The following is a 21,895-nucleotide window of genomic DNA, read 5'->3' as shown; positions in this document are numbered from 1 at the left end:
TAAACTGGGCAACTCACACCCAGTATGTATGACACGTATGACAAAAGCTCAACAAGGCTCTTTGTTTGATTAAATCCTTGCATGATTCAGTTAGCTGACCTGTATTAAGACAGGTTTATTTTACTAAGTTTGAATCTGTATTGAAATATGGTATTATTTTTGGGGGTGTGGGGCTTAAGGACTCTGAATCTGTATTTAAAATACAGAAAAAATGTCTAAAAGTGATTAAAGGTGTTAATAGTAGAATATCCTGTAGAAATATGTTTGATGAATTTAAGGTTTTAACTGTTACCTCATTATATATATTTGAGATTTTATGTTTTATAATAAACAATAAGATATATACAACTCAGTGTTCTAACATTCACAGCTACAATACCATATATAAACATAATTTGTATGTCCAATTTTGTAATACCGATCACTGCAAAAAGGTGCAATTAATATGGGAACTAAAATATTTAATGGCCTTCCCCTTGAATTGAAAAGCATTACAAATTTTAATGTTTTTAAGAGGAAACTCAAAAATTATTTGCTATGCAGCACTTTCTGTTCTCTTCAATAATTTTTCAACTAATGTTGGATTGATGACTAGCTTTCTGATTGTCTTTTGGTTTGCAATTTTTAAGATTGTGTTTACAAGTTTTATATTACTGATATTTTTGTTTTGGTCTTCTGTATTTTTTATTGTTATGTTCCTTATAACAGTTGTTATGTTATAATGATAAATTACTGTGTAAATTTTATGTGAATTAATATTAGAGTCAATTTTACCTACCACACAACATATTTTTATTATTATTACACTACATGTTTTGACCTCAAGAGGTCATCCTCAGGTGTATGAACACAGCTGTATAATTACACGCAATGACATTCGTCTTTTCACTTATTCGATCCTGTATCTTATTCAGGCTCACACTCAATAATATATCAAGCTCCTCTCACAAAACACAAGTTAAAATATTATTCTAAATGTCAAAAGTTAAAATTTTAAAATTAAAAATTTAAAATTTGTGAATCAAATTTCAATTTTATTATATTGATTGCACTTTTCAATTTTTGGAGGTCTCGCTGTTCTTCCGCATCCTCTGATGTTGCTGGATCTGTTACAGTCCATGTTGTGATGGCTACTGATCAGTAACCGTAACAGATCCAGCAACATCAGAGGACGCAGAAGAAAAGCGAGACCTCCAAAAATTGAAAAGTGCAATCAATATAATAAAATTTAACTTTAATTCATGAACTTTTAACCAATAATATTGTCATGTATTGGGTGTATAACGCGACAAATAACTTCATGCCGTATTTGATATAGCGAATTGTATATCACATTCGCACTTATAATCACCAAAATTACAGATTCACAATTACTGCTATCTGCAGTATCACAAATACTACACTCCAAATGCCAAAATACAACTGACTGGTTGCTGGCTAACTCGGAACTCTCTAGGAACTAACTCGTAGGTAGCTCGAGAACTGTTGATAACACACTCGCTCGACTACTATTTAACTCGGCGACTGCTACGTTACAACTAACTCCGCAGGCAGTGGAGCTCTCTTATATAGGGGCTGTGTGGGCCTGTTACATGCCACGTCACAGTAGGAAGCAGTGCCGCGTCACCGTGTTGCACATTACATCACCGTGGGGAGAGTGGCGGGGCGGGGACTCGCCTATTACCATAGTAACGCGAGCGCTACGTTACCGCCACATACCACTGGGGAGGTGGGTGTCCTCCGTTTTGCAACATGTCACAATATAATTAAAACTAGTTAAAGTGACCTTGATGCAGTGATGAGCGTAAGTAGGAAGTGACTGAATAACAAGTGAAAGTGAAAGCTTAACTAGTGACCTGAATCGAAATTTGATTTGCAAATTTTAAATTTTAACTTTTGACATTTAGAATAATATTTTAACTTGTGTTTTGTGAGAGGAGCTTGATATATTATTGAGCGTGAGCCTGAATAAGATACAGGATCGAATAAGTGAAAAGACGAATGTAATTGCATGTAATTATACAGCTGTGTTCGTACACCTGAGGATGACCTCTTGAGGTCGAAACATGTAGTGTAATAATAATAAAAATATCTTGTGTGGTCGGTAAAATTGACTCTAATATTAATTAAATACACAACAGGATGCAAGAAACAATTAAAATTTTATGTGACTTTGACATGTGATGTATTCGCTATTATTTCTTGACATGTCCAATTGTATTCACTACAGTTATGGACGAAAATAAAGTTGAATGTTTAAAGTTTTATGAGGCACATTACAATACGAATAAACTAATTTCCCACGTCAAAAAACGTTGCATATCATACCTCTTTCTTAATATTAAATTTTATTTTTGTACAAATATATTTATTCCTAGATTCTTTTATGATATTCTTAAGTAATTTAGCTTCTTACAGGGAGCTTGGAGCTACATTTCATATTAATTTAATTCTGATATATGCATATTTAAAAATCGCTTATTTGAATGCAGTTTATGAATTTCTAGTACCTATGATGATTCTCTGGTAAATTCTACATGATACTGTACATATAATAAAGTTGTCTGTATGCTTAGTTAAGAGCCCCACAGTAAGGATGTCTGGGAGAGAGACAGGAGATGTAGCTCCATGTATTCTTAACTTCAGCACTGGTTGTAGGTGAGCAGTCAATTTCATACTGTGGCAGCTTTATGCCTTGTACCCACTGGATGGGAAGCAGAGTGGGTCCCAGAATTGGTTTGCGTGTGGCAACAAGAAAAATTCATGACCCTGCTGAGAACAGAATCTCAGCCATTCAGCCTGTAGCCTAGTCACCATACTGACTGAGTTATCCTGGTATCCTAAATTAAAAAAAAAATCAATTATAAAATATTAAACATTACAGCCCTTTACATAATCAAGTCACAACGATGCATGACAATCAGAATTAAAACATTTGAACAACTGATGTTAAGGAATATATCTTCAATATTATGTAACCATTCTGTGTTAAATACTTTAACCTGTCATTTTATGCATAAATAATATTTTAATATGCATAACACACCAACGAGAATAAGAAATACCATGAAATAAATTATCTTGATGAAATGTGTTGCAAAATTCTTTCTTAATGTTAAGCACACTTTGCAAGGTTTACCAAAAAGAATGCCGAACACCTAGAACTCAGGAACAAAAACAGGTATGCTGATCTAATACTTGCAGTTTAATCTTGAAATCAAAACAGTTTCTTTGCCATAAGTTGCACTCATATCCTAACTGTAGTTAACAAACAGCAGCTTTGATTACTTGTTCTGTGTAATCAGTACAATGTCTACCATACAGCAGAAACCACAGACCATGTGGTAAAATCCCAGCATTCTTTATGGTAGACCCTGTATTATATAAACATGTTGCATTAACATATTAAATTAAAAACAATAAAATAGGTAGGCAGCTACACTTGTACTCACAGGCGATGCACTATAAGCAACATGCTCAGCACAACAGAAAGTCCAAACACTCAGCAGTAATTCGTTGTGTACTGTTGTCATGTATGACCAAGGGTTAGAGAGATGAATAAACTAACATGAAATTTGTTACAGAAATGTGGTTAATAACACAAAATTTTCTTTTACATGATGTACTGTACATGTGGACATAGTCAAATCCTGTTTAAGTGCAACACCTAAATTCTTTGCACACTTTTCAATAAACTTCCCACATTTTATATTCATATTCCTTATATCTTTCTCTGTTTATATTTTAACACTTTGTGGACCAGCAATTTAAATATTTAAATCACCCTGGGGACCGGCATTTTTATACCTACTACCCTAACATGCGCACTGTTCACTTTCAAAATTAATATAAAATCTCCTAATTAATTTTATGAACTAAAATTTTTGGAGAACCCTTACCAATGCTCATAGAAGTGCTTGAGAGTGTGATATTTCTGGAAACATTCCCCTTTGTGAAGTGGCATTACACACTTGCAAATGTAGACAGCCATAGTCCTTTTTTTGTGAACTGCGCAAACACGGCATTGCCTAGAAGGATGCTTCCCCTTGGAATGTTCACTCTTCACAATTTTCACGAGGGTATGTTTCCACATATCACCCGAGAGTCACCCAGGGGTGTCCACATGAGGCCTGTGTGGAGTGGGAGTTGATGGGCTAGGTCGCACTAAGTCTGTCTGACTCTGGTTCTGCCACCACCATCTGGTCTGTAGCCCAAGCCTTTGCCACATTCATCAGAAATGCTTTGTATTTCAATTTTGAATCAGGGTTTAGATTTTTGTAAACCAAAAATGAATTGAAAAGGGAACAATTTATAAGCCACAAGGCAACTTTCACTTTATTATCTGTGGCCACAATTCTTTGTTGACCCCTGTCACTTCCACTCTGTGAATCACTCCTCCACAAGGCAGGTCAGATAGCTCATCGGAAAATAAGTCAGAGAGATCGCTTTGCCTTCAACCACTTTTGTCCTTGAAACATATTCCCCTCTACTAACTTCCTGCCTGGTACAAAAACAGCTGGAAGGAGCAAAGTGTATTCTCTTTTGGAGTAGGGACCCTAGCCAGCCAGGTCAAGTTACTGAATACCTAGCATACATTCCGAAGATTTATTACGCAGTATTCATTGCAGTTGCATGGCGCCAGAGCAAGGTATAGTGTGTTACAACCTAATGTGTCCTAAAAGCCTGATATCATGCGATCGGTCCGCCACGTTTAAAAGTGAAAAGCCTGATATCATGCGTCCAGTCCACAAAGTGTTAAGAAAGAAAAGACATGTATTTTCACACTTGTTTTGATCAAATTATACATATTGTTATGCATCTTCTTAGTCATAGTGTTATTCACCTATGAATTACACTGATATTTAAATACATGGAATAATTATCACTTACAATGATTTCTGAGAGTTCTCAGAAACTGATAGTCGTTAGCACTGATAGGCTCAATTAAATCAGCTATAGAGAAACACTATCAATCATTCACACACAGTAGATAATCAAAATAAAACTGTGTGGCAAATTATCCACTTTTCTTGCTGAAAATTTTCAATTTCATCTGACTGCTCTGAATTAATACTCTCTGATTGTTTAATTCTTAGGCTGTACTGGAACGAATATGTGAATATTAAAAATTATCACAATTTCCTACATGTGTTACTCAGTACTGAAACAAGCCTGAGCTTATTTCAATGCAGAAATATTTTAACATTATAATGAAATTAATATACATATATTGTAATTTTACTAAAAATAATAGGTATAAAAGGTAGCAAAATTCTGTTAAACTACATTACACAAAATGGCACCATCACATTTCAAGGCACTTGGATAATTGGGTGTATACAGCACTGAAGAGCATACAAACAATTCATTTGATGGGTCCAGGTACATAGAATTAACTCTGGGGAAGGACAAATGTGTATATATCTGTGGTTTTCAGTTTATCAAAGAGAACCTAATTTTGTGGACCAAATCTGTGACAGAGTTTATTGTCTGGATTTCTATGGCAAAATTAGGGAAAGAGTTTAATATTGTACACAAAATTCAACATATGATTTTCAGTTAATTCATAAATGCCGCAAAATCATATCAGGAAATATACATTTTAAATTTGCTACTAAATACAAATAATTAAACCACCAACAGTAATATAATTTATGCCATCACTACACAATATTTATTGGTTGGTTAACACTACACTACCAACAGCAAAAAGAAAATTAGTTCCAATGTCTCATGCCAAATATAAAGAAAAAGGATTTAGAAGTAATTATGAGGGCTGATCAAATGAAAAGTGATGACACCGTACTCACGCAGGCAACACTCCCGCTGTTGTTCCACTGGAAAAGCAGTAAAAACAAACCACAAAAAAATGAAATTTTTTTATAAACCAAACGTGCATGAACACATGGGCACATTTACATAGAGACAGTCATGTTGCTCTTACAATCTACTCATTGTGTCCTATTAAACAATTTTCGATTGCATTTTTAAAGAGTTTAGGAAGTGTAAAAATCACTGTAAATGGCATCTTTTGTGGAATATGCTTTACTAAATGCAAGAACTGTTGGGCATCCATCGACATGGCACCACCCGTCCACCACACAGGTGACAGCATAGGACTACAGCAGACTACAATATAAATATAAAATGTCAATTGTCTAATGTAGCATGAGGTACAGAAAAGAGCAAAGAATCTAAATGATCATAGCAACATGAACTGGCAACAACCTAAGGACAAAATCCATTATCACACTGTAAATAAAAACCTTCAAGAGCTTCCAAACAATTTACTGGATGAAACTAAGAATGTTATGGCATATGACATCTATTTGTCTATTTGGCATCAACCAACAACTATACCCACCACTGGAACCAAGACTGAATTGGCTAAGATTTCAAGCAATCTTACACTTCCAAAGAATTCATCAGATAAGATCATTCTTATGATGTCACCAATTAATTACATTTTATAGATATATTGTAGTTGCTAACAAAATTTTTCAACTGCAGATAATCTAATGAAAATCCAACTGGAATTCAGTAAATTACACTGCAGTTTACAAAAAAAACAAAAAAAAACGCTTCTGTGTAAATAAATTTTTCCTGATATATTCATAAATTCTGAAGATGTCGTTTCGCTTGTTAGAAGTGAAGTGTAATAAATTTATATTAATTGCAGTCCAGTGTTAGAAAATTATCAGTATAAGATCTGTAATAGAGCATAGTACTTTGCAAACATAAAGACAGATATGTAGGATGAAGGAATATTCTGATAATATATTCCATGTGCATATCACTAGTAAAGGATTTAATAAGATTAAATGCACATTTTATGATACATTTGCTAAAAATAAAAAACAGTTTTTATTCAGAATAACACATAATTACACAAAATGCCTAAAAAAGGGAGAGGAGATGTAGAGAATTACATTGTTTGCATTGCATTGTTGCAGGATTTGTTCAGTGGGAGCTATTATTCATGAGATGCTCACATAACCTGTCAATTTAAAATATGTCAAATTAACTAGATTTCACATATTTTCAAAGAGATTACACTTCTTTTCATTCACATAAGAAAACCTGTAGCTGATAAAACAATATACCTACTGAAAAAATTAACTGTACAAAAAGAAAATCTGACTCTTACTTGGGTCCTATCTTTATGTACTTGCTCTTCAATATTATAGTGAGTGGAAACTGTTAGTGCAGAATGTCACAAGAGCATAAGATTGAAACTGTTGGTTGGCTTATATGAGAACATTAGGAAAATATAACATCCATATTTCTATGTTGGATGAAAGTATTGGAGCCTACACTTCATTTATCAAATGACAGTGAAAAACTGTCCTTCTCAAACAATCCTCAGATTTACTGGGTTTGTGGTCTTTCTCCGTCCCCCAGTATTCCAGAAACTAGAAACCACACCAATGTCAGAAACCTTTAGAATCTTCTTAAACCATGTTCAAGTACTGACATTTTCTGCAGGAAATGAGAGAAAGATGAGCCTGTAATTATGACACTGCACACTAGATGGAATTTAGGATAAAACACAAATAGGACCAAAGAGTATTATCTTCTGCTGTGTAGTCTGAAAGAAGTTCACTAATATTGTCTCCATTTCCGAGATCAAAAAGTATGCCATGCAAGAGACAGGCAGCTTGCCCTGCTTGCTCCTAGTTTCATGCTGGCTTCCTTCTTGGCTTACCCACTGACTATAAAGTTGGAGGCAGTACAGTCCTCCAAAACATAGGTGGACTTATACCAAATTACGCTACGATAAATCCTAGAAGATAGACTCTTTATAGTCAGCACTATGAGAACCTCAAATCCAACACAAATAGATATTCTCAAAATTGCTTATATATGCAAGCAGAAATTTACAAATGTTGAAGTGTAAATCACAGTTCACAGGGTAATACCAATTCATTTTTAGGAATTCACTAGAATAGAAGTTTGTATGAAGTAGTGCAACATCAAAGTCCAAATACCTTGCTTAAAAACAAACAGTTAATACAGATATAGTTGATCCCACGTTTATACAAACAGCATTTTGGACCATCTAAAATCTAAGTATATATTTATAATGTCTCCAGAAATGATCTGAGTTGATCTTTCTGTTTCCTAACCACTGAGGCAAGGACCTAGAATCAATTTCTGTAGAAGTATCCTCAGGTCAGACTGAAATAATGTATTGTTAGCCCCATGAAAGAGTGAACAATATTCAAAAATGGAAACACTCATAGACTTAGAAAAATGTAGTGATACTAACATAACACGGATACAGTAAGTTGGGCACAATAAAGTACTTCACTTTAGGCTAATCACTGAGCAAGTCTATTATACAATGGAATATCGAGCCTTACATACTTGTAAATTCGTAACTTTTCTCTCAGCTCCTAAAGATTTTTAGTTTGTGAGTTGTCCGTTTTTCATGATTTTGTATTGATTGCATCACTGAATGATATGAGAAAATGTTCATGGAGGATGAAATGGAGAGAAAAGAGATTGTAGTGGTCATGTCCTATTTCAAGGTACTAACCCCATCAGGAAGAACTAAGGAAAATCATAGCAAATCTCAGCCAGCACAACCAGTACAAGCCAAGAGTCACAACAGTCACCTTCAAAATACATGCTGAATATAACTGTGCTGGGCCATCCTGTTTGAGTTTCCCACCAATTCCAGATTATTTGAAGAATATGTACCTGGATAAATGAGAAATCTCTGTCAAAATTACCTACATATTCTAAAAGAGCTGTGAACATGGGAACCTCTTAACAAATCCCAAATCTAATGAACAGGAACAGGTAATATATTGTGCTGAAGGGGAAGAAATAAAGAATGAAAATATGAGGGAGTCAGTAAATAGGTCACTTTTATTTTATAAGTTGTTTACACGAGTATGAATTAAATTTCCAAAGAAAACATTAGCTGTCAATTACAGACACTTTAAATGTAACACGCTTCTTTTACTTACAATGCAAGGTTTTGATTACCTCAAAAAAGAAGTGAGCATTTTGAGCTTTAAACTGTGCAGCTATAAACATCATTCGGCTCAGCTTTACTGGTAAACTTCTTTCCTGACTTTAACTGTTTCTTGCATCCTGTTGTGTATTTAATCAATATTAGAGTCAATTTTACCGACCACACAACATACCTTTACTAGTATCACACTACATGTTTCGACCTCAAGAGGTCATCCTCAGGTGTATGAACACAGCTGTAAAATTACACGCAATCACATTCGTCTTCTCACTTATTCGATCCTGTATCTTATTCAGGTCCATGCTCAATAATATATCAAGTTCCTCTCACAAAACACAAGTTAAAATATTATTCTAAATGTCAAAAGTTAAAATTTTAAAATTAAAAATTTAAAATTTGTGAATCAAATTTCAATTTTATTATATTGATTGCACTTTTCAATTTTTGGAGGTCTCGCTGTTCTTCCGCGTCCTCTGATGTTGCTGGATCTGTTACGGTCCTTGTCATGATGGTTACTGATCAGTAGCCATCACAACAAGGACCATAACAGATCCAGCAACATCAGAGGACGCGGAAGAACAGCGAGACCTCCAGAAATTGAAAAGTGCAATCAATATAATAAAATTCAACTTTAATTCATGAACTTTTAACCAATAATATAATTAAATTAGTTAAAGTGAATTTGACGCAGTGATGAGCAACTAGTGATCTGAAGTGAAATTCGATTCGCAAATTTTAAATTTTAAATTTTAAAATTTTAACTTTTGACATTTAGAATAATATTTTAACTTGTGTTTTGTGAGATGAACTTGATATATTATTGAGCGTTGACCTGAATAAGATACAGGATCGAATAAGTGAGAAGACGAATGTGATTGCGTGTAATTTTACAGCTGTATTCGTACACCTGAGGATGACCTCTTGAGGTCGAAACATGTAGTGTGATAGTAGTAAAGATATGTTGTGTGGTCAGTAAAATTGACTCTAATATTTCTTTCCTGACATTTATTTCTTAAGGATTCTTGATAGATAAAAAGGGAAACTGGGCTAGATCAGGATTATGGGGTGCGTGATTTTGTTCCTGAGAGCGTAAATCTGCAGAGAAGTCTGAATTTCACATAATTTTGAACCGAGGGTCCTATCATAAAGAAGCAGAAACCACTACAATTTCCCCAAAACCTGTTTGATATCATTACATGGGACATCTACTCTCATTTCCCGGAATTGCTGATTTGTGTGGCACTGACTCCAATAGCAATAAGTTCTCACAATTCTAGAATAGAGTGGAGATAATCTTCCCAGCAAATTGGGTGTCAGTGCTTTCAGTGTATTATCTCATGTTTAGTTTGTGAATCTCAGGGTGAATTCATTTTACTGCTCTCACTGCCTCACAAACAAAGTGTCCACAACTTGTTTCAAAAGCTCTAAAATTTTCACCACAACCTTCAAATCAAAATCTTTTTTCTTTTCACGTGTCAGAATTCCGAATACTCGATGAGAATAAATTTTAACATAAATTATTTTAGTTAAATAATAGGGAAATCTATGCCAAATAAATCCACAGTCTCTAAATTAACTGTTACAACACTTTATTATCAGTCTCCATTCTGTTGCACACTTCCTGATCTGAATCTTCAGCAGAGTGCCTAGACATGGTGTGATCTGCCACATTTGAACCGTTCCCTCCCACTTCCAACAATGTCACAAACCTATGCCTAACATTCCTTGATCTGTTAGTAACACTCCTGGGTACATGAAGTGAAGAAGTATTTATTTTAAACTAAAAGAATGATCATCATTTTCAGTCACTAGCTGTTTTCATGAATAATACAAACATATCAGAAGTAAGCAGATGTAAAATTTTCTTAAGCTTCACTCCAATTACAGTTCCTGCTTTACACATTCTGCATAAACTTAGTACTTAAATGTTATATATTATATGTAGCATGTGTCGTTATATATTCAGAAACATCATAATTTTAAATTAATGCAACATGGCAATATATTTTTGTAATTGCAGTGCTTGATTAAATGCTGCTACTTTAAGAGCATAAGATGAATATTATTCTTTCAAAGAAAAAATACAGTACTTTCTGCCATAAAAAATGTTTATGTTCCTTGAAAACATCACGATAGCACAAGACTGAATTTCAGATATTGAAAATAAATTTTGTGAATCTTGGTACACTCAGTAGAAAATAACGCACTAAAAATGTTCAGATAATGAACATACCAGACAGACATATGTAAATTTCTCTATCTCCTCTCCCAGTTCTCAGGAAGAAGCACCTCTCTCCTACCTCTGGAAGATACAGGTTACTTGTAGAGGGAATATGAAACCTACTTACCATTGTTTCATGTCAGTCTTTACTTCTCTATCGAATAATATTTTATGCTCTGTTATACTCACTCCATGCTAGTTGACAAACAATTATAATATGCAAAAAATAACAATACCTATATGACGTGGCATGCTTCAGCTGAGATATTACAAATGCTGTGTAACTGATAATGACCAGGATAAACCATACAGACCAAGAAGAATGAAGCTGTAAACTTTTGAAACACAAACAAAGAAAAAGTGATTAAAGTGTATTGCATTTTTAATAGTATCATGACTGTGCTTATCATCATTTAAACGATTAAAACTGATGGCCAGTGTAGGTACCCAACTTTCTTATGAAAAATGCTACAATGTGCACAATCCTTGCTATTTGAAAAAATTAAAATGTCTACTGCATCATTCAGTTTCCACATGATACACCAGAAAAATTGCTAGGAAGTTGCAGCTAATACACATTCCTTAAACACATGCATGCCATGAGAATATTCCCTTTGAATTGATATTAGTGTTCTATGACAAAATATTTTCGAGAGATTAAGCTCTAGAGTTAAAATAATGGGGTTTCTAACTGCCAAAGACAGGGGTAATATTGTCTTGTATGAATGTAATGTTATACAAAATTTCAATTGCACCTCCATAGTCACACCAATCCCCTCCTGAAAGTCTCTGGAGCAGTGTCTGTGGAGAAGTATTAAAACTCTCATGACTGATGAGGTAAATTTTAGGATCCCAAAGTTATGTCTTACAGGCAATGTCACTAATATTAATAAGAGCTGTGTTTCCAGCATATTATTTTAAAATGCTAAATGCAAGTGATTCCTCACTCTTTGTCTACAAACCATAATATTCCTGAGGTCACAGTGCTGCATGTTACAGTTACGAAGAACTAAAATGTGTGAATGTGAAGACATTCTACTGCCAGAAACTGACCTGACAAACTATTGTGCCTGTCTATAACACTTACATGTTACACAGTGCAAAATGCATTCACTTGTTTCCCCTGTGTTTCATCAGCCCAGTGACATGCTTCTCAGTATATGAAAAGTAAAAGTTGTCTGTGAATGCAGACTGCATCTATTGCCCTGGCAGGTTAAAGAATATCTTCACATCAAATAACATCAAATACACAGCAGGTGATCACAAAAGGTGGTACCATGTACCATGTATGCCACACTGTTACATCTTCATTATATGTATGCCAGGATAGCTCAATCAGTAAAGTGACTTTCTACAAGCTAACAACAGATTTTATAAGCAGCAAGAGTGGGATTTTATTCTTTGCCTCTGCATTCAGACCAGCTCAGGTCTACCCATTCTTTTAATCCATTACTACAAGAACATCCTCCCCAGGAGGATAGTTGTTGGTATGAGAATCTGACCATTTACCTCCATCTAGTGCTGAGGTTAAGAAAACATGAAAACTTCCCTCCAAAGCTCTAACTCTCTGCCTACGTGTGTGATACTTAGGCACAGGGGCAGGTATGCCTGCACAGTGAGCTCTGAATTACTTGTAGTTATGGAAGGGTAAAGTAGTACAGATATTTAAAAACAACAGATAATCCAACAATCTAGAAATAACCACTATCCATGATGCACATAACTCTAAACATCATTTAATTATTACTTATTGGTCATTCTAATGATCACTAAATTGTAAGACAAATATTTTTTTCAATAGGAGAAAGCAACCACATTTATTGGTAGGCCAGTGCAAAAACCAAGAAAATAATAACATTTAAATTTGCAAGAGGGTGAGAAGATGTACAGCCTAATGCAAATCACTGTAAAGTATCTCTCATTCTTGTACATACTGCTGAAACAGAAGTAACTGGCAACATTTAAATAATTTCAGGAAGCTGTAATCAACACCTAAGAGGTTCTCAAAGTTCCACAATTAATCTGAAAGCAGATAATCTCATGCCTGCTGCTTATGAACTATACGGTGTCTCCTACAACAAAAGACATTTGTCATATCAAAGGCTGCTTGTGTCTGTAACAACTGACAACGTTATTTAGTATCAAATGAGCTGAAAGAATATTATGTACACCAAAATGGAAGAGATGTGAGAGGAAGCAGAAGCATTTGCATGGGGGGACAAGGGAGACCACGAAAACCCCCATACAGCTGATTTCCAGCTGGGATACGAACTTAGTATTCTCTAAAGGCAAGTCAGAAATCTCATCAGTGTACTCGCTCACTTCATGCAGTTAGTCAAGCCTTCACAAACTTAGGATTGCACTGTAGAACTCTCCTCAGATGACTCTTCAGAAGCAGAAAGAAATGAAGTTCGATATGTCTTTAAATCAATATAAGATAGAAATGAAAGTGTATGAATAACAGAGTAGGTGTTTCGCTCATCCAGTGTATAGTCCTGATTTTAAATGCACTTTGAATCTTTGAAGTTCAACGTGACTTACTTACTTACTTACTTATGGAGCTGAGCCCTTCTTGAGGAGAAGCCAAATCTGCAGCTACTCAACAATTTCCCAGCATTTTATGGAACCCGAAGGTTCATTACCGTGTTCAAAAGAGCCCTCCACTGGTACCTATCCTGAGCCAGCTCGATCTAATCCATACCATCCCATCCTATCTCTCTAAGATCCATATTAATATTGTCCACCCACCTACGCCTTGGTCTTCCCAGTGGTCTGACTTTCCCAACAATATTGTGACACCTGGCAAAAATTCCAGTTTGCATAAAATGAACATAGGAGTTTATGTTAAAAATATAATCAGACCTCAAAGGTTCAACATGAACGACAGACAGAAAAGAATAGAAGGAATCAAATATAAATAAAAAATTAGGGAGCAACTGGAAAAGATAACATTGTGTACTAAGCCACAATTGCAGTTATAAATGTAAATTTTATTTAAGTCGCAAATAAAACAACGCTAAATCATAATTCTGATGTCGTAAGAAACAGGGAAAGAAAATAGATTAATTAAAGAGGCACAATATTATGCAACATTTTCTTTCACTGTGAATGGCTACAAATTCAGCTTCACATATATGAATGTTAATAACAAAGAACTGAACTGAATTTCATTTTCAGGAAATAAATACTGGGTTATATCCATACCAACCGTACTCTTCAATGTCATGCTTCACCATGCGAAGACCAAGAAGAGGCAGAGACATTTCAGAAATAAACTATGTGGCTTTAGGTCAAGAAGCTGTTGTTCCGAATTATGATTATGTTTATGTATATGTGTAATTGCGCATCCCAAGTGTGATCAACCGCGCGCTAGAACGCTGGGTTCGCGGACCCAAATCCTGCTTTAATCATGGATATAGATGGTTTATAGGTTGTTGAACAAAAATATTTCAATTGCAGAATCACGGTTGTCTGTCCACGGTTCTCTCCATTATCTTGTAATAATGAGGGTATGTGACAGGCTTATCATCCGTCACGTTATAACGAAATTTTAACAGATTCGACGAAAGAATGCTTTACATTGGTTACATATGATGATAGCCTAAGAAAACCGGACAAAATATTCGTACAAAGACATCACATTTCTAATAATTACACGTATCTTTAAAACCAAGAAAACGATAAATATTATTTATTCGCAGGATACTACTGCAATATGAAAGTTAAAACGGAATATTATTTTTGGCTTATGTATGTAAAATAGTTACAAACTCAATGGTATCTAGAGTCTAGACCACCAAGACTTTTACTGCTGTTCCCCGAAAACTGTTGATAATCCATATTTTTAATATAATAGCGTTGTCACAAGTTTTAAGTAGTGTCATAAAATTGGTTATTCACAGTTACAGAACAAACAATACGTGTATATGATGTATAAGCGATTTTCATGCATAATATTGCTTACAATATGGAGAATCATGAAATGAGGATAATTTATATGGTCATTAGGATCAGATTACTCACTCCGGTGGGGTGCCTCGGAGGTTGAAAGATGTGAAAAACAGCTCAACACGTTGCCTCTGTCCAGCCAGAAACGTGTAGATGCACTGACGAGAATGTCCAGCGGGATTTACGAACGTGGGCGCGGTGAACGTTCCGTTCTGAGTGCCGCCCGGACGACTCACAAACGTACGGTCACACTCTGCGAGAACAATACACACACATAAGCAGAACATCCACACATCACTAAACATCACTTTCTTAAGCAAGGGACATATATTAGCACAATGAATATTGCGTGATTTGTTAGGGCTCATTGCATTAATGAAATCGGAATTGAAATTATTAACCTGAGACGACATGTACGGTTTACTTGAAAGCGTCACTTCATCTAAAGTGAAACAGCAACCCAGTTCCCTTAAGTACTTACGTCGACTTCAAAACTGTGGTTAATGTCGAGGAGCAAAAACTTAAACTATTAAAGTATTTCGTCATTTTTATAATAAACATTTTCATCCCATATGCTTACTAACGATTTTTATGAGTACTTGTTATTGAATGAGATGCATATTTCAGAATTACGACATAGTCTTTCCAGAAATTCCGTGCTATTTTCGAGTGTGCTAAGAACACTCGCTGTAAGTTCCCTTTGTGCACTTAAGAAGATATTTGAAAGAACCCGTGCCAAATATAACTCCCCCTCTCCCCCCAAAGAAAACAAATAATCTTTCGATGGACCGTCTTGATTTAACAGCCGCAACTCACTGTCCTCGACATGTAACCTTATTTTATCCTACACAAGTTATAGTATAAAGTATTAGTAACAAACTGATTAGCATTGGTGAACGTTTCATGGATCAGACGTGCTTAGTAGAATGACGCCTTAAGTCTCTGTTGCTCCAATCATCAAGTCAAGTCTGGCATACCGACTTCTATGTAATCCTAAGGGTCTGTTTAGTCATACTGGCTTTCGTTTTCACGTTCCTCAAATATGCTTCAAGCTTTCAAGGTGCGCTCTACATGAAAAGCAATGCTCACTGTTTCTGTAAATACGTACATCATTCCTGTTTACTTCAACTACAGGTCAGAAAGTGCACGAAAAAACATAGGTCGATATTTCCTCAATAATTAGGGTACACATGGATGAAACGGTACAACACGCTGGATTTTATATACAGAATGTCCCAGGAGGAATGTGCCAAACTTCGGGAGGGTGTTCCTTATGTTATAGTATGCCGATATAACCCAAAACACCTATGTCCAAAGTTGAACGGTTTCGGAGATAATGGCCCGAGAAAAGTGTGGTCTTCTGGCGAGTCCACGCACTGTACCTGTCAGCTGACCACTCTTATCTGTTTGTCCTTGAGTGTGCTGATTCACTAGCCGTAAGCTTGTGCGCTACCTTCAGGGTACGTTGCCTCTGCGTTGTGAATGGGTGGTAGGTTAATTGTGCGGAGTTGCTGAAATGCCTTTTGTGTTTTCACACGTGGAATATTGTGAAATGCATTTTGTGTGTGGATTTTGCGGTGGCAATGCACGTGCTGCTGTTGAAGAATACCAAAGGCGTTTTCCCGATCGAAGGATTACATGTCGAAGTGTATTTACGCGAATTCACCAGACATTGCGTGATACTGGTTCTCTTCCGAGTGTTTCTGTGCACTCTGAAAGGGAGGATGCACGAATGATAAACACACGAGAGAACGTTCTTGAGATGGTTCAGAGAAGTCCGCGTCTGTCCACTCGTAGAATGGCCTCTCGCATCGGCGTATCACGTATGCAGGTGTGGCGAACTTTACATGATGAAGAGTTGTATCCTTACCATGATCAAAGGGTACAACATCTGGAACCAGGCGACCATACTCAGCGTATGGATTTGTGTCACTGGATAAAAGCTCATCCCGAACTGTTAAGCGACATTTTATTCAGTGATGAGGCGTCTTTTACCCGGGACGGTGTAAATAATTTACGAAATGTGCATACGTGGTCCCATAATAATCCACATGAGATAATGGAAACGAAATTCCAAAAGAGATTTTCCGTGAATGTACGTTTAATACAGTTATGTAGTCTGTTTATACCACTATGCGCACTCAGCCATGTTACGTCAGCGCTTGCCAGTCATGTGTCATGTATAGTGCTTGGAAACCTAAGGACAATTATGACATGGCGAGCGAGTATTTTGTACTTCAATTTTATGGCTTAATGTCACTCACAAGTTAGTTTGATGTTACGTACATTATTAACATTACAGAAAGCGGGCTCCGTAGTCTAGAGGTAACGTTCCCACCTCATGACTCGTGGTACGCGGGTTCAAATGCCCGGCGGAGGTCGCCGAATTTTTAAGGGCGGAAAAATTCAGGGAATAAGTCCTCCGGGAGGGACTTTAAGCCGTGTGTCCCGTGTCGTAACTTTACGGCACGTAAAAGAACCTAATATCTCCAAAGGAGTTCACTGAGCCAAATTCTAGGACGTTTCCCGCCCAACAAGTAGTCTCTAAGGCCTCTGATAGATGGGGGAGGCATTATAGACACCGCCATGCAAGTGGCCGAACTCGCTTGCTCGGCGGGACTGATGGTACGCACCTTTATCGGTAGGCTACAGAGACTGGTAGAATATCATAGAGGGAAGTACAACGGACCAATGCTGGTCTAAGTGCATGGGGAAACCCACCCTCTCCAATAACAAACATTACAGAAACCACATATTCCTGCCAGTTTTAATATGTATTTTGTAATCAACAAGTGCGTAACACCGGTCAAAGTTTCACACTTCTCTGGCCATTATCTCCGTAGCCGTTCAACTTTGGACATAGGTGTTTTGGGTTATATCGGCATACTTTAATACAAGGAACACCCTCCCTAAGTTTGGCACATTCCTCCTGGGACACCCTGTATTGTGATATGACAGCTGAAAGACCGGAGTAGTGGGGCAAGAAGGGATGGCCGATAAACATGTTTCAGCGGCAATGAACACGTGACGCCACAATGTACAATTTTTACTTTGCAAGTTGCAAAGCCACCTCACTGCAGTTAAGTTGTGGTTTCAGAGCATCAACATAAAGATCAATGAATAGAGAACTCAGGTGATCTATCTCCAGACGACTTAGGGTCCCTGAGGAAGTGCTAAAATTAAATAAATTAAATTAAATTAAATAATGTAACGCAGCTTGTTATCATCTTCTATGGGCGGATGACATGGACACTTTATATAGAAAGGACTGTAGCCAAGGATTTTCGCACGTACTTAAGGACCTATTCCCATTTCAAAGCGAGTGTTTAAGAACAGACATTAAATATACTTTTTACAAAGCTCTGATTAAGTCAGCAATGTCTTACACCAGTCTCACCCGGGAGTATGCGGCGGACGCTCACCTATTGAAACTGAAGCCCCTGCAGAACAGAGTTCTCCGCGCTATTGGAAACCTTGCCAGACGCACAGCGGTCTGCGAAATGCATGTAACTCTTAAAATTCCTTACGTGCACGGCTATATAACTCTATTATGCTGGACGCAGGTAGAAGTTGTCCTAAACCATCGAAATCTAATTTTATGTGGCATTGGAGAAGAAGCTATGCACAGGAAGTATAACAGGCATAAATATGGCGGCGGTCAAACCTACTATTTCAGTTTCGGAACAATTAAATTAGTTAAGGCGCTGCTGCAGAAGCCAGCATTGACAGAAGTCCTCCGTATGTATATCTAAATGTTACTTAGAACAGTGCAGAGACGACAGTTGCGCAGTGCTCATATGAATCTAGAAGCTGTGACAGCGCGAATATCCTCATGCTAGAACTATGGTGCAACAAATGTAGACAATCCATAGAAAAATTGATCCCTCCTCTCGTCGAAGAGGGAGCCCCATTTCTCAAACACGTACATATCTAGGAGAAAGAAAATTCCTGGTCAAAGTCTCGACGAGGCCTGAAGCCAAGAATAACTGTGCTTTCGAGGACCAGCAGCAGTTCAGCCGTCCAACCGCGGGCCGACCGACCGACAGAGGAAGCTTTATTTCGAAACACGTAAAAGGCCGGAAGGGACAAAAATATGGTCATGGGTCCGGACGGGGCCCGAAACTAAGAACGACTCTGCTGGGGAACTTGCAGAAATTTACTGAACTAGACTGGACAACTTTTTCAGTCGAGAATGTGAGGACCCCCCCCCCACACATTTATTATACATAATTTGATATTCAGAGTCAGGAGTTATGTACAAGACAGTTGCCAGCCGGAAAAGACCTAAGCAGAAAAGGACATTGTTTGGATCCGTTACCAGGAAATTCTTAGTGAAGATAAACTAAAAAGAAGTAGTGCGTGCTATGTGAACTTCAAGAGTGTGAATTAGCTATAGTGCTATAATTGTATGCAGTTACAAGTTTCAAGAGTCCAATAAATCCGATTACCAACCCAAATCCCGTGTCTACTCAATAAAAACGTGAAAATATATTTTCAAATATATTAATAAAACTGTGTTTATCAATCATCATAACTGTTTTAATTCGTCAACAATTCTCTTCTGATGGAACTTCGTTTTGATATTCAAAATGGAATCCTTTTTTTTTTATTATTTTCCTGTGGCGCTACAGTCCCAATCTTGGGCTAGGCCTACCTCCATGAAACTCTCCGTTTCACTTCGGTTTACTAGATCTTACACATATGGTAGGACTCCTTGGGTGAGTGATCAGCTCGTCGCAAGGCCTCTACCTGTAGACTAACACAGAAAAACGCACACAAAGATCCATGCCCTGAGTGGAATTCGAACCCGCGATCTCGGTTTCCGAGCGAGCGAAGACAGTGCATGCCTTAGACCGCTCGGCTACCGTGACCGGCCATTCAAAATGGAATACCGATTCATATTCTTTTATTGAAAATTTCGGGTGATCTAATATTAATCAAGGTATAATGCAAATAACTGCACTCGCTGGTTCCAAAATTGCAGTGTATAAATTGTAACTTCATATTCACAACCTGACTTCGAAATAAGAAATCTCAGATATTGGATGCAATATCGATTCTAGTTTCTATTTTCTTTCGTGTATAAAATCCGCCTGAAAATAATTATCTCGTAACCATTAAAACTGGCGAGTAATTATGATCAGATTCCAGTAAGGTTGGTGTACGAGTAGACTACTTCGCTTACATTAAAGAAAAACATAGAATCAGGGAGACTGAGAACAAGGTGCTGAGGAGAATATTTGGGCCAACAGGGGAGGAGGGGACATGTCGCTGGAGAAAGCTGAATACCTTTTACTTCTCAACTAATATTGTTAGTGTAACGGACTCCAGTAAGATGAGATGAGTGAGAATATGAAATGTGTGACGGCATTGATCTCAGAATAATAACACCGTAGTGACTGGCACTCCTGTTTAGTGTTCAGAATGTCCCTGCTGCAATCCACCCGAGAAACACGTCGACATTTTTCCCGTTTGTAATGGCTTTTTCTAGAATCCCCACCCACATCTTGGGTTTGTGCCTTGAAATAAGCCAGGACGTTTGTTTTGTACATCCTTCCCAAGTAAATCATCAGGTATAATTTCTTCGTTCTGTTTCCGTCTCAACACAACAACCATTAGAATCTCATACACACTCCACTGTGTATAATGGGTTTATTTGTCTTAGCATTAGGGTACGCAACATGTTTCGACTTATAAAGTCATCACCAGACAGTACACATCAAAAAGTATTTTCAACCTATTGAATTGCGCTTTACATAATTCATACATTACAATATAATAACTATTACTGATGTACTTGACTTTGCATTCAGTTAATACATTCAACTTTCATCTGGGGACTCTATCTACAGACGCCGAGCAGTGCAGACGTGTCTTGTTCAGCGTTCAGTGAACCGTGTGTAAACAGTGAAAGGCATAGCTTATACAGTGCTACGACCTAACTACTTTTTGCATAGTGGTAAATGTTTGAAAATCTACTACCATATCTATTACAAGCAATCCCTGCAACACCCGTCTAACAGTGTTCAAACTGCCGTATTTATTAGTGCTGTTATTGATTTTCGTCTTTCACAGTGGTTACCCGTTGGTATTAACCCAGTTCTTTACATCATGTGAACCTAGGCAGTGCTGCCGACGTTTCAAAGTGCACATTACTATATAAAAAAATAATAAAAAAATGTTCCAACCAACTCATCTTCCGCAAAACCAGTGCTTCAGTGCCAATCTGCAACAACACCCAATACAACAACAACAAATTATGCAGCAACAGTTAATGATGCAGCAGCAGCTAACGCAGCAACAGCAAATGATTCCATACCCACAAGCACCATTACAACCACAGGTAATGTTACAGCAACCAACAATGCCCCAACCGGTCATGCAACAACCCAAACCGTACCAGTACCAGCAAACCAATCGCAGTGTACCCCCGCAACAATCGTCCAACGTGCAACCATCAACCATCATGTCTCAGCGCACTAACCAACATGGTGACAAAAACACCAACAAACAAAACTCATCAACAAGCGATCGAGTGGACGACCCGCCAACCACCACAAAATACACCTGGCAAACTATAAAAAGGAAAAGGATGCGTTTGACCCCAGAAGAGGCAACAGAAGACCAGTTTCAACTCAACAACCAAAATAAATGTGCAGAGCTATCTGACCTTGAAGACGAGGATATGCAGACAAATGACACGAACAAATCCACCATCAATAGCAACCAACGAAGGGAAAAAA

At 37.0% G+C, this 21,895-nt stretch overlaps 1 protein-coding gene across 7 annotated transcripts in view; it reads right to left on the bottom strand.

Moving 5' to 3' along the window:
- The window catches only part of LOC111870707 (bone morphogenetic protein 1), a 258,814-nt gene that overhangs the window by 63,728 nt on the left and 173,191 nt on the right, over positions 1–21,895 (bottom strand). For 6 of the 7 annotated variants that reach the window (XR_002843906.2, XR_004513699.1, XM_023863187.2 and 3 more), the window contains 2 exons: positions 15,228–15,405; positions 5,811–5,837 (listed from right to left, as the gene is read on the bottom strand). Coding sequence is in view for 5 of the 7 variants with exons in the window: in XM_023863187.2 (XP_023718955.1) it covers positions 5,811–5,837; positions 15,228–15,405 (205 nt within the window). In the remaining 2 variants the exon portion in view is untranslated. The remainder of the gene's footprint in view (positions 1–5,810; positions 5,838–15,227; positions 15,406–21,895) is intronic. The other variant, XM_023863188.2, reaches the window with a different exon arrangement.

The sequence above is a fragment of the Cryptotermes secundus genome, unplaced genomic scaffold (genome assembly GCF_002891405.2).
Source record: "Cryptotermes secundus unplaced genomic scaffold, Csec_1.0 scaffold59, whole genome shotgun sequence".
Classification (NCBI taxonomy): Eukaryota; Metazoa; Arthropoda; class Insecta; order Blattodea; family Kalotermitidae; genus Cryptotermes; species Cryptotermes secundus.
This window is presented reverse-complemented; position numbering and strand designations above follow the sequence as displayed.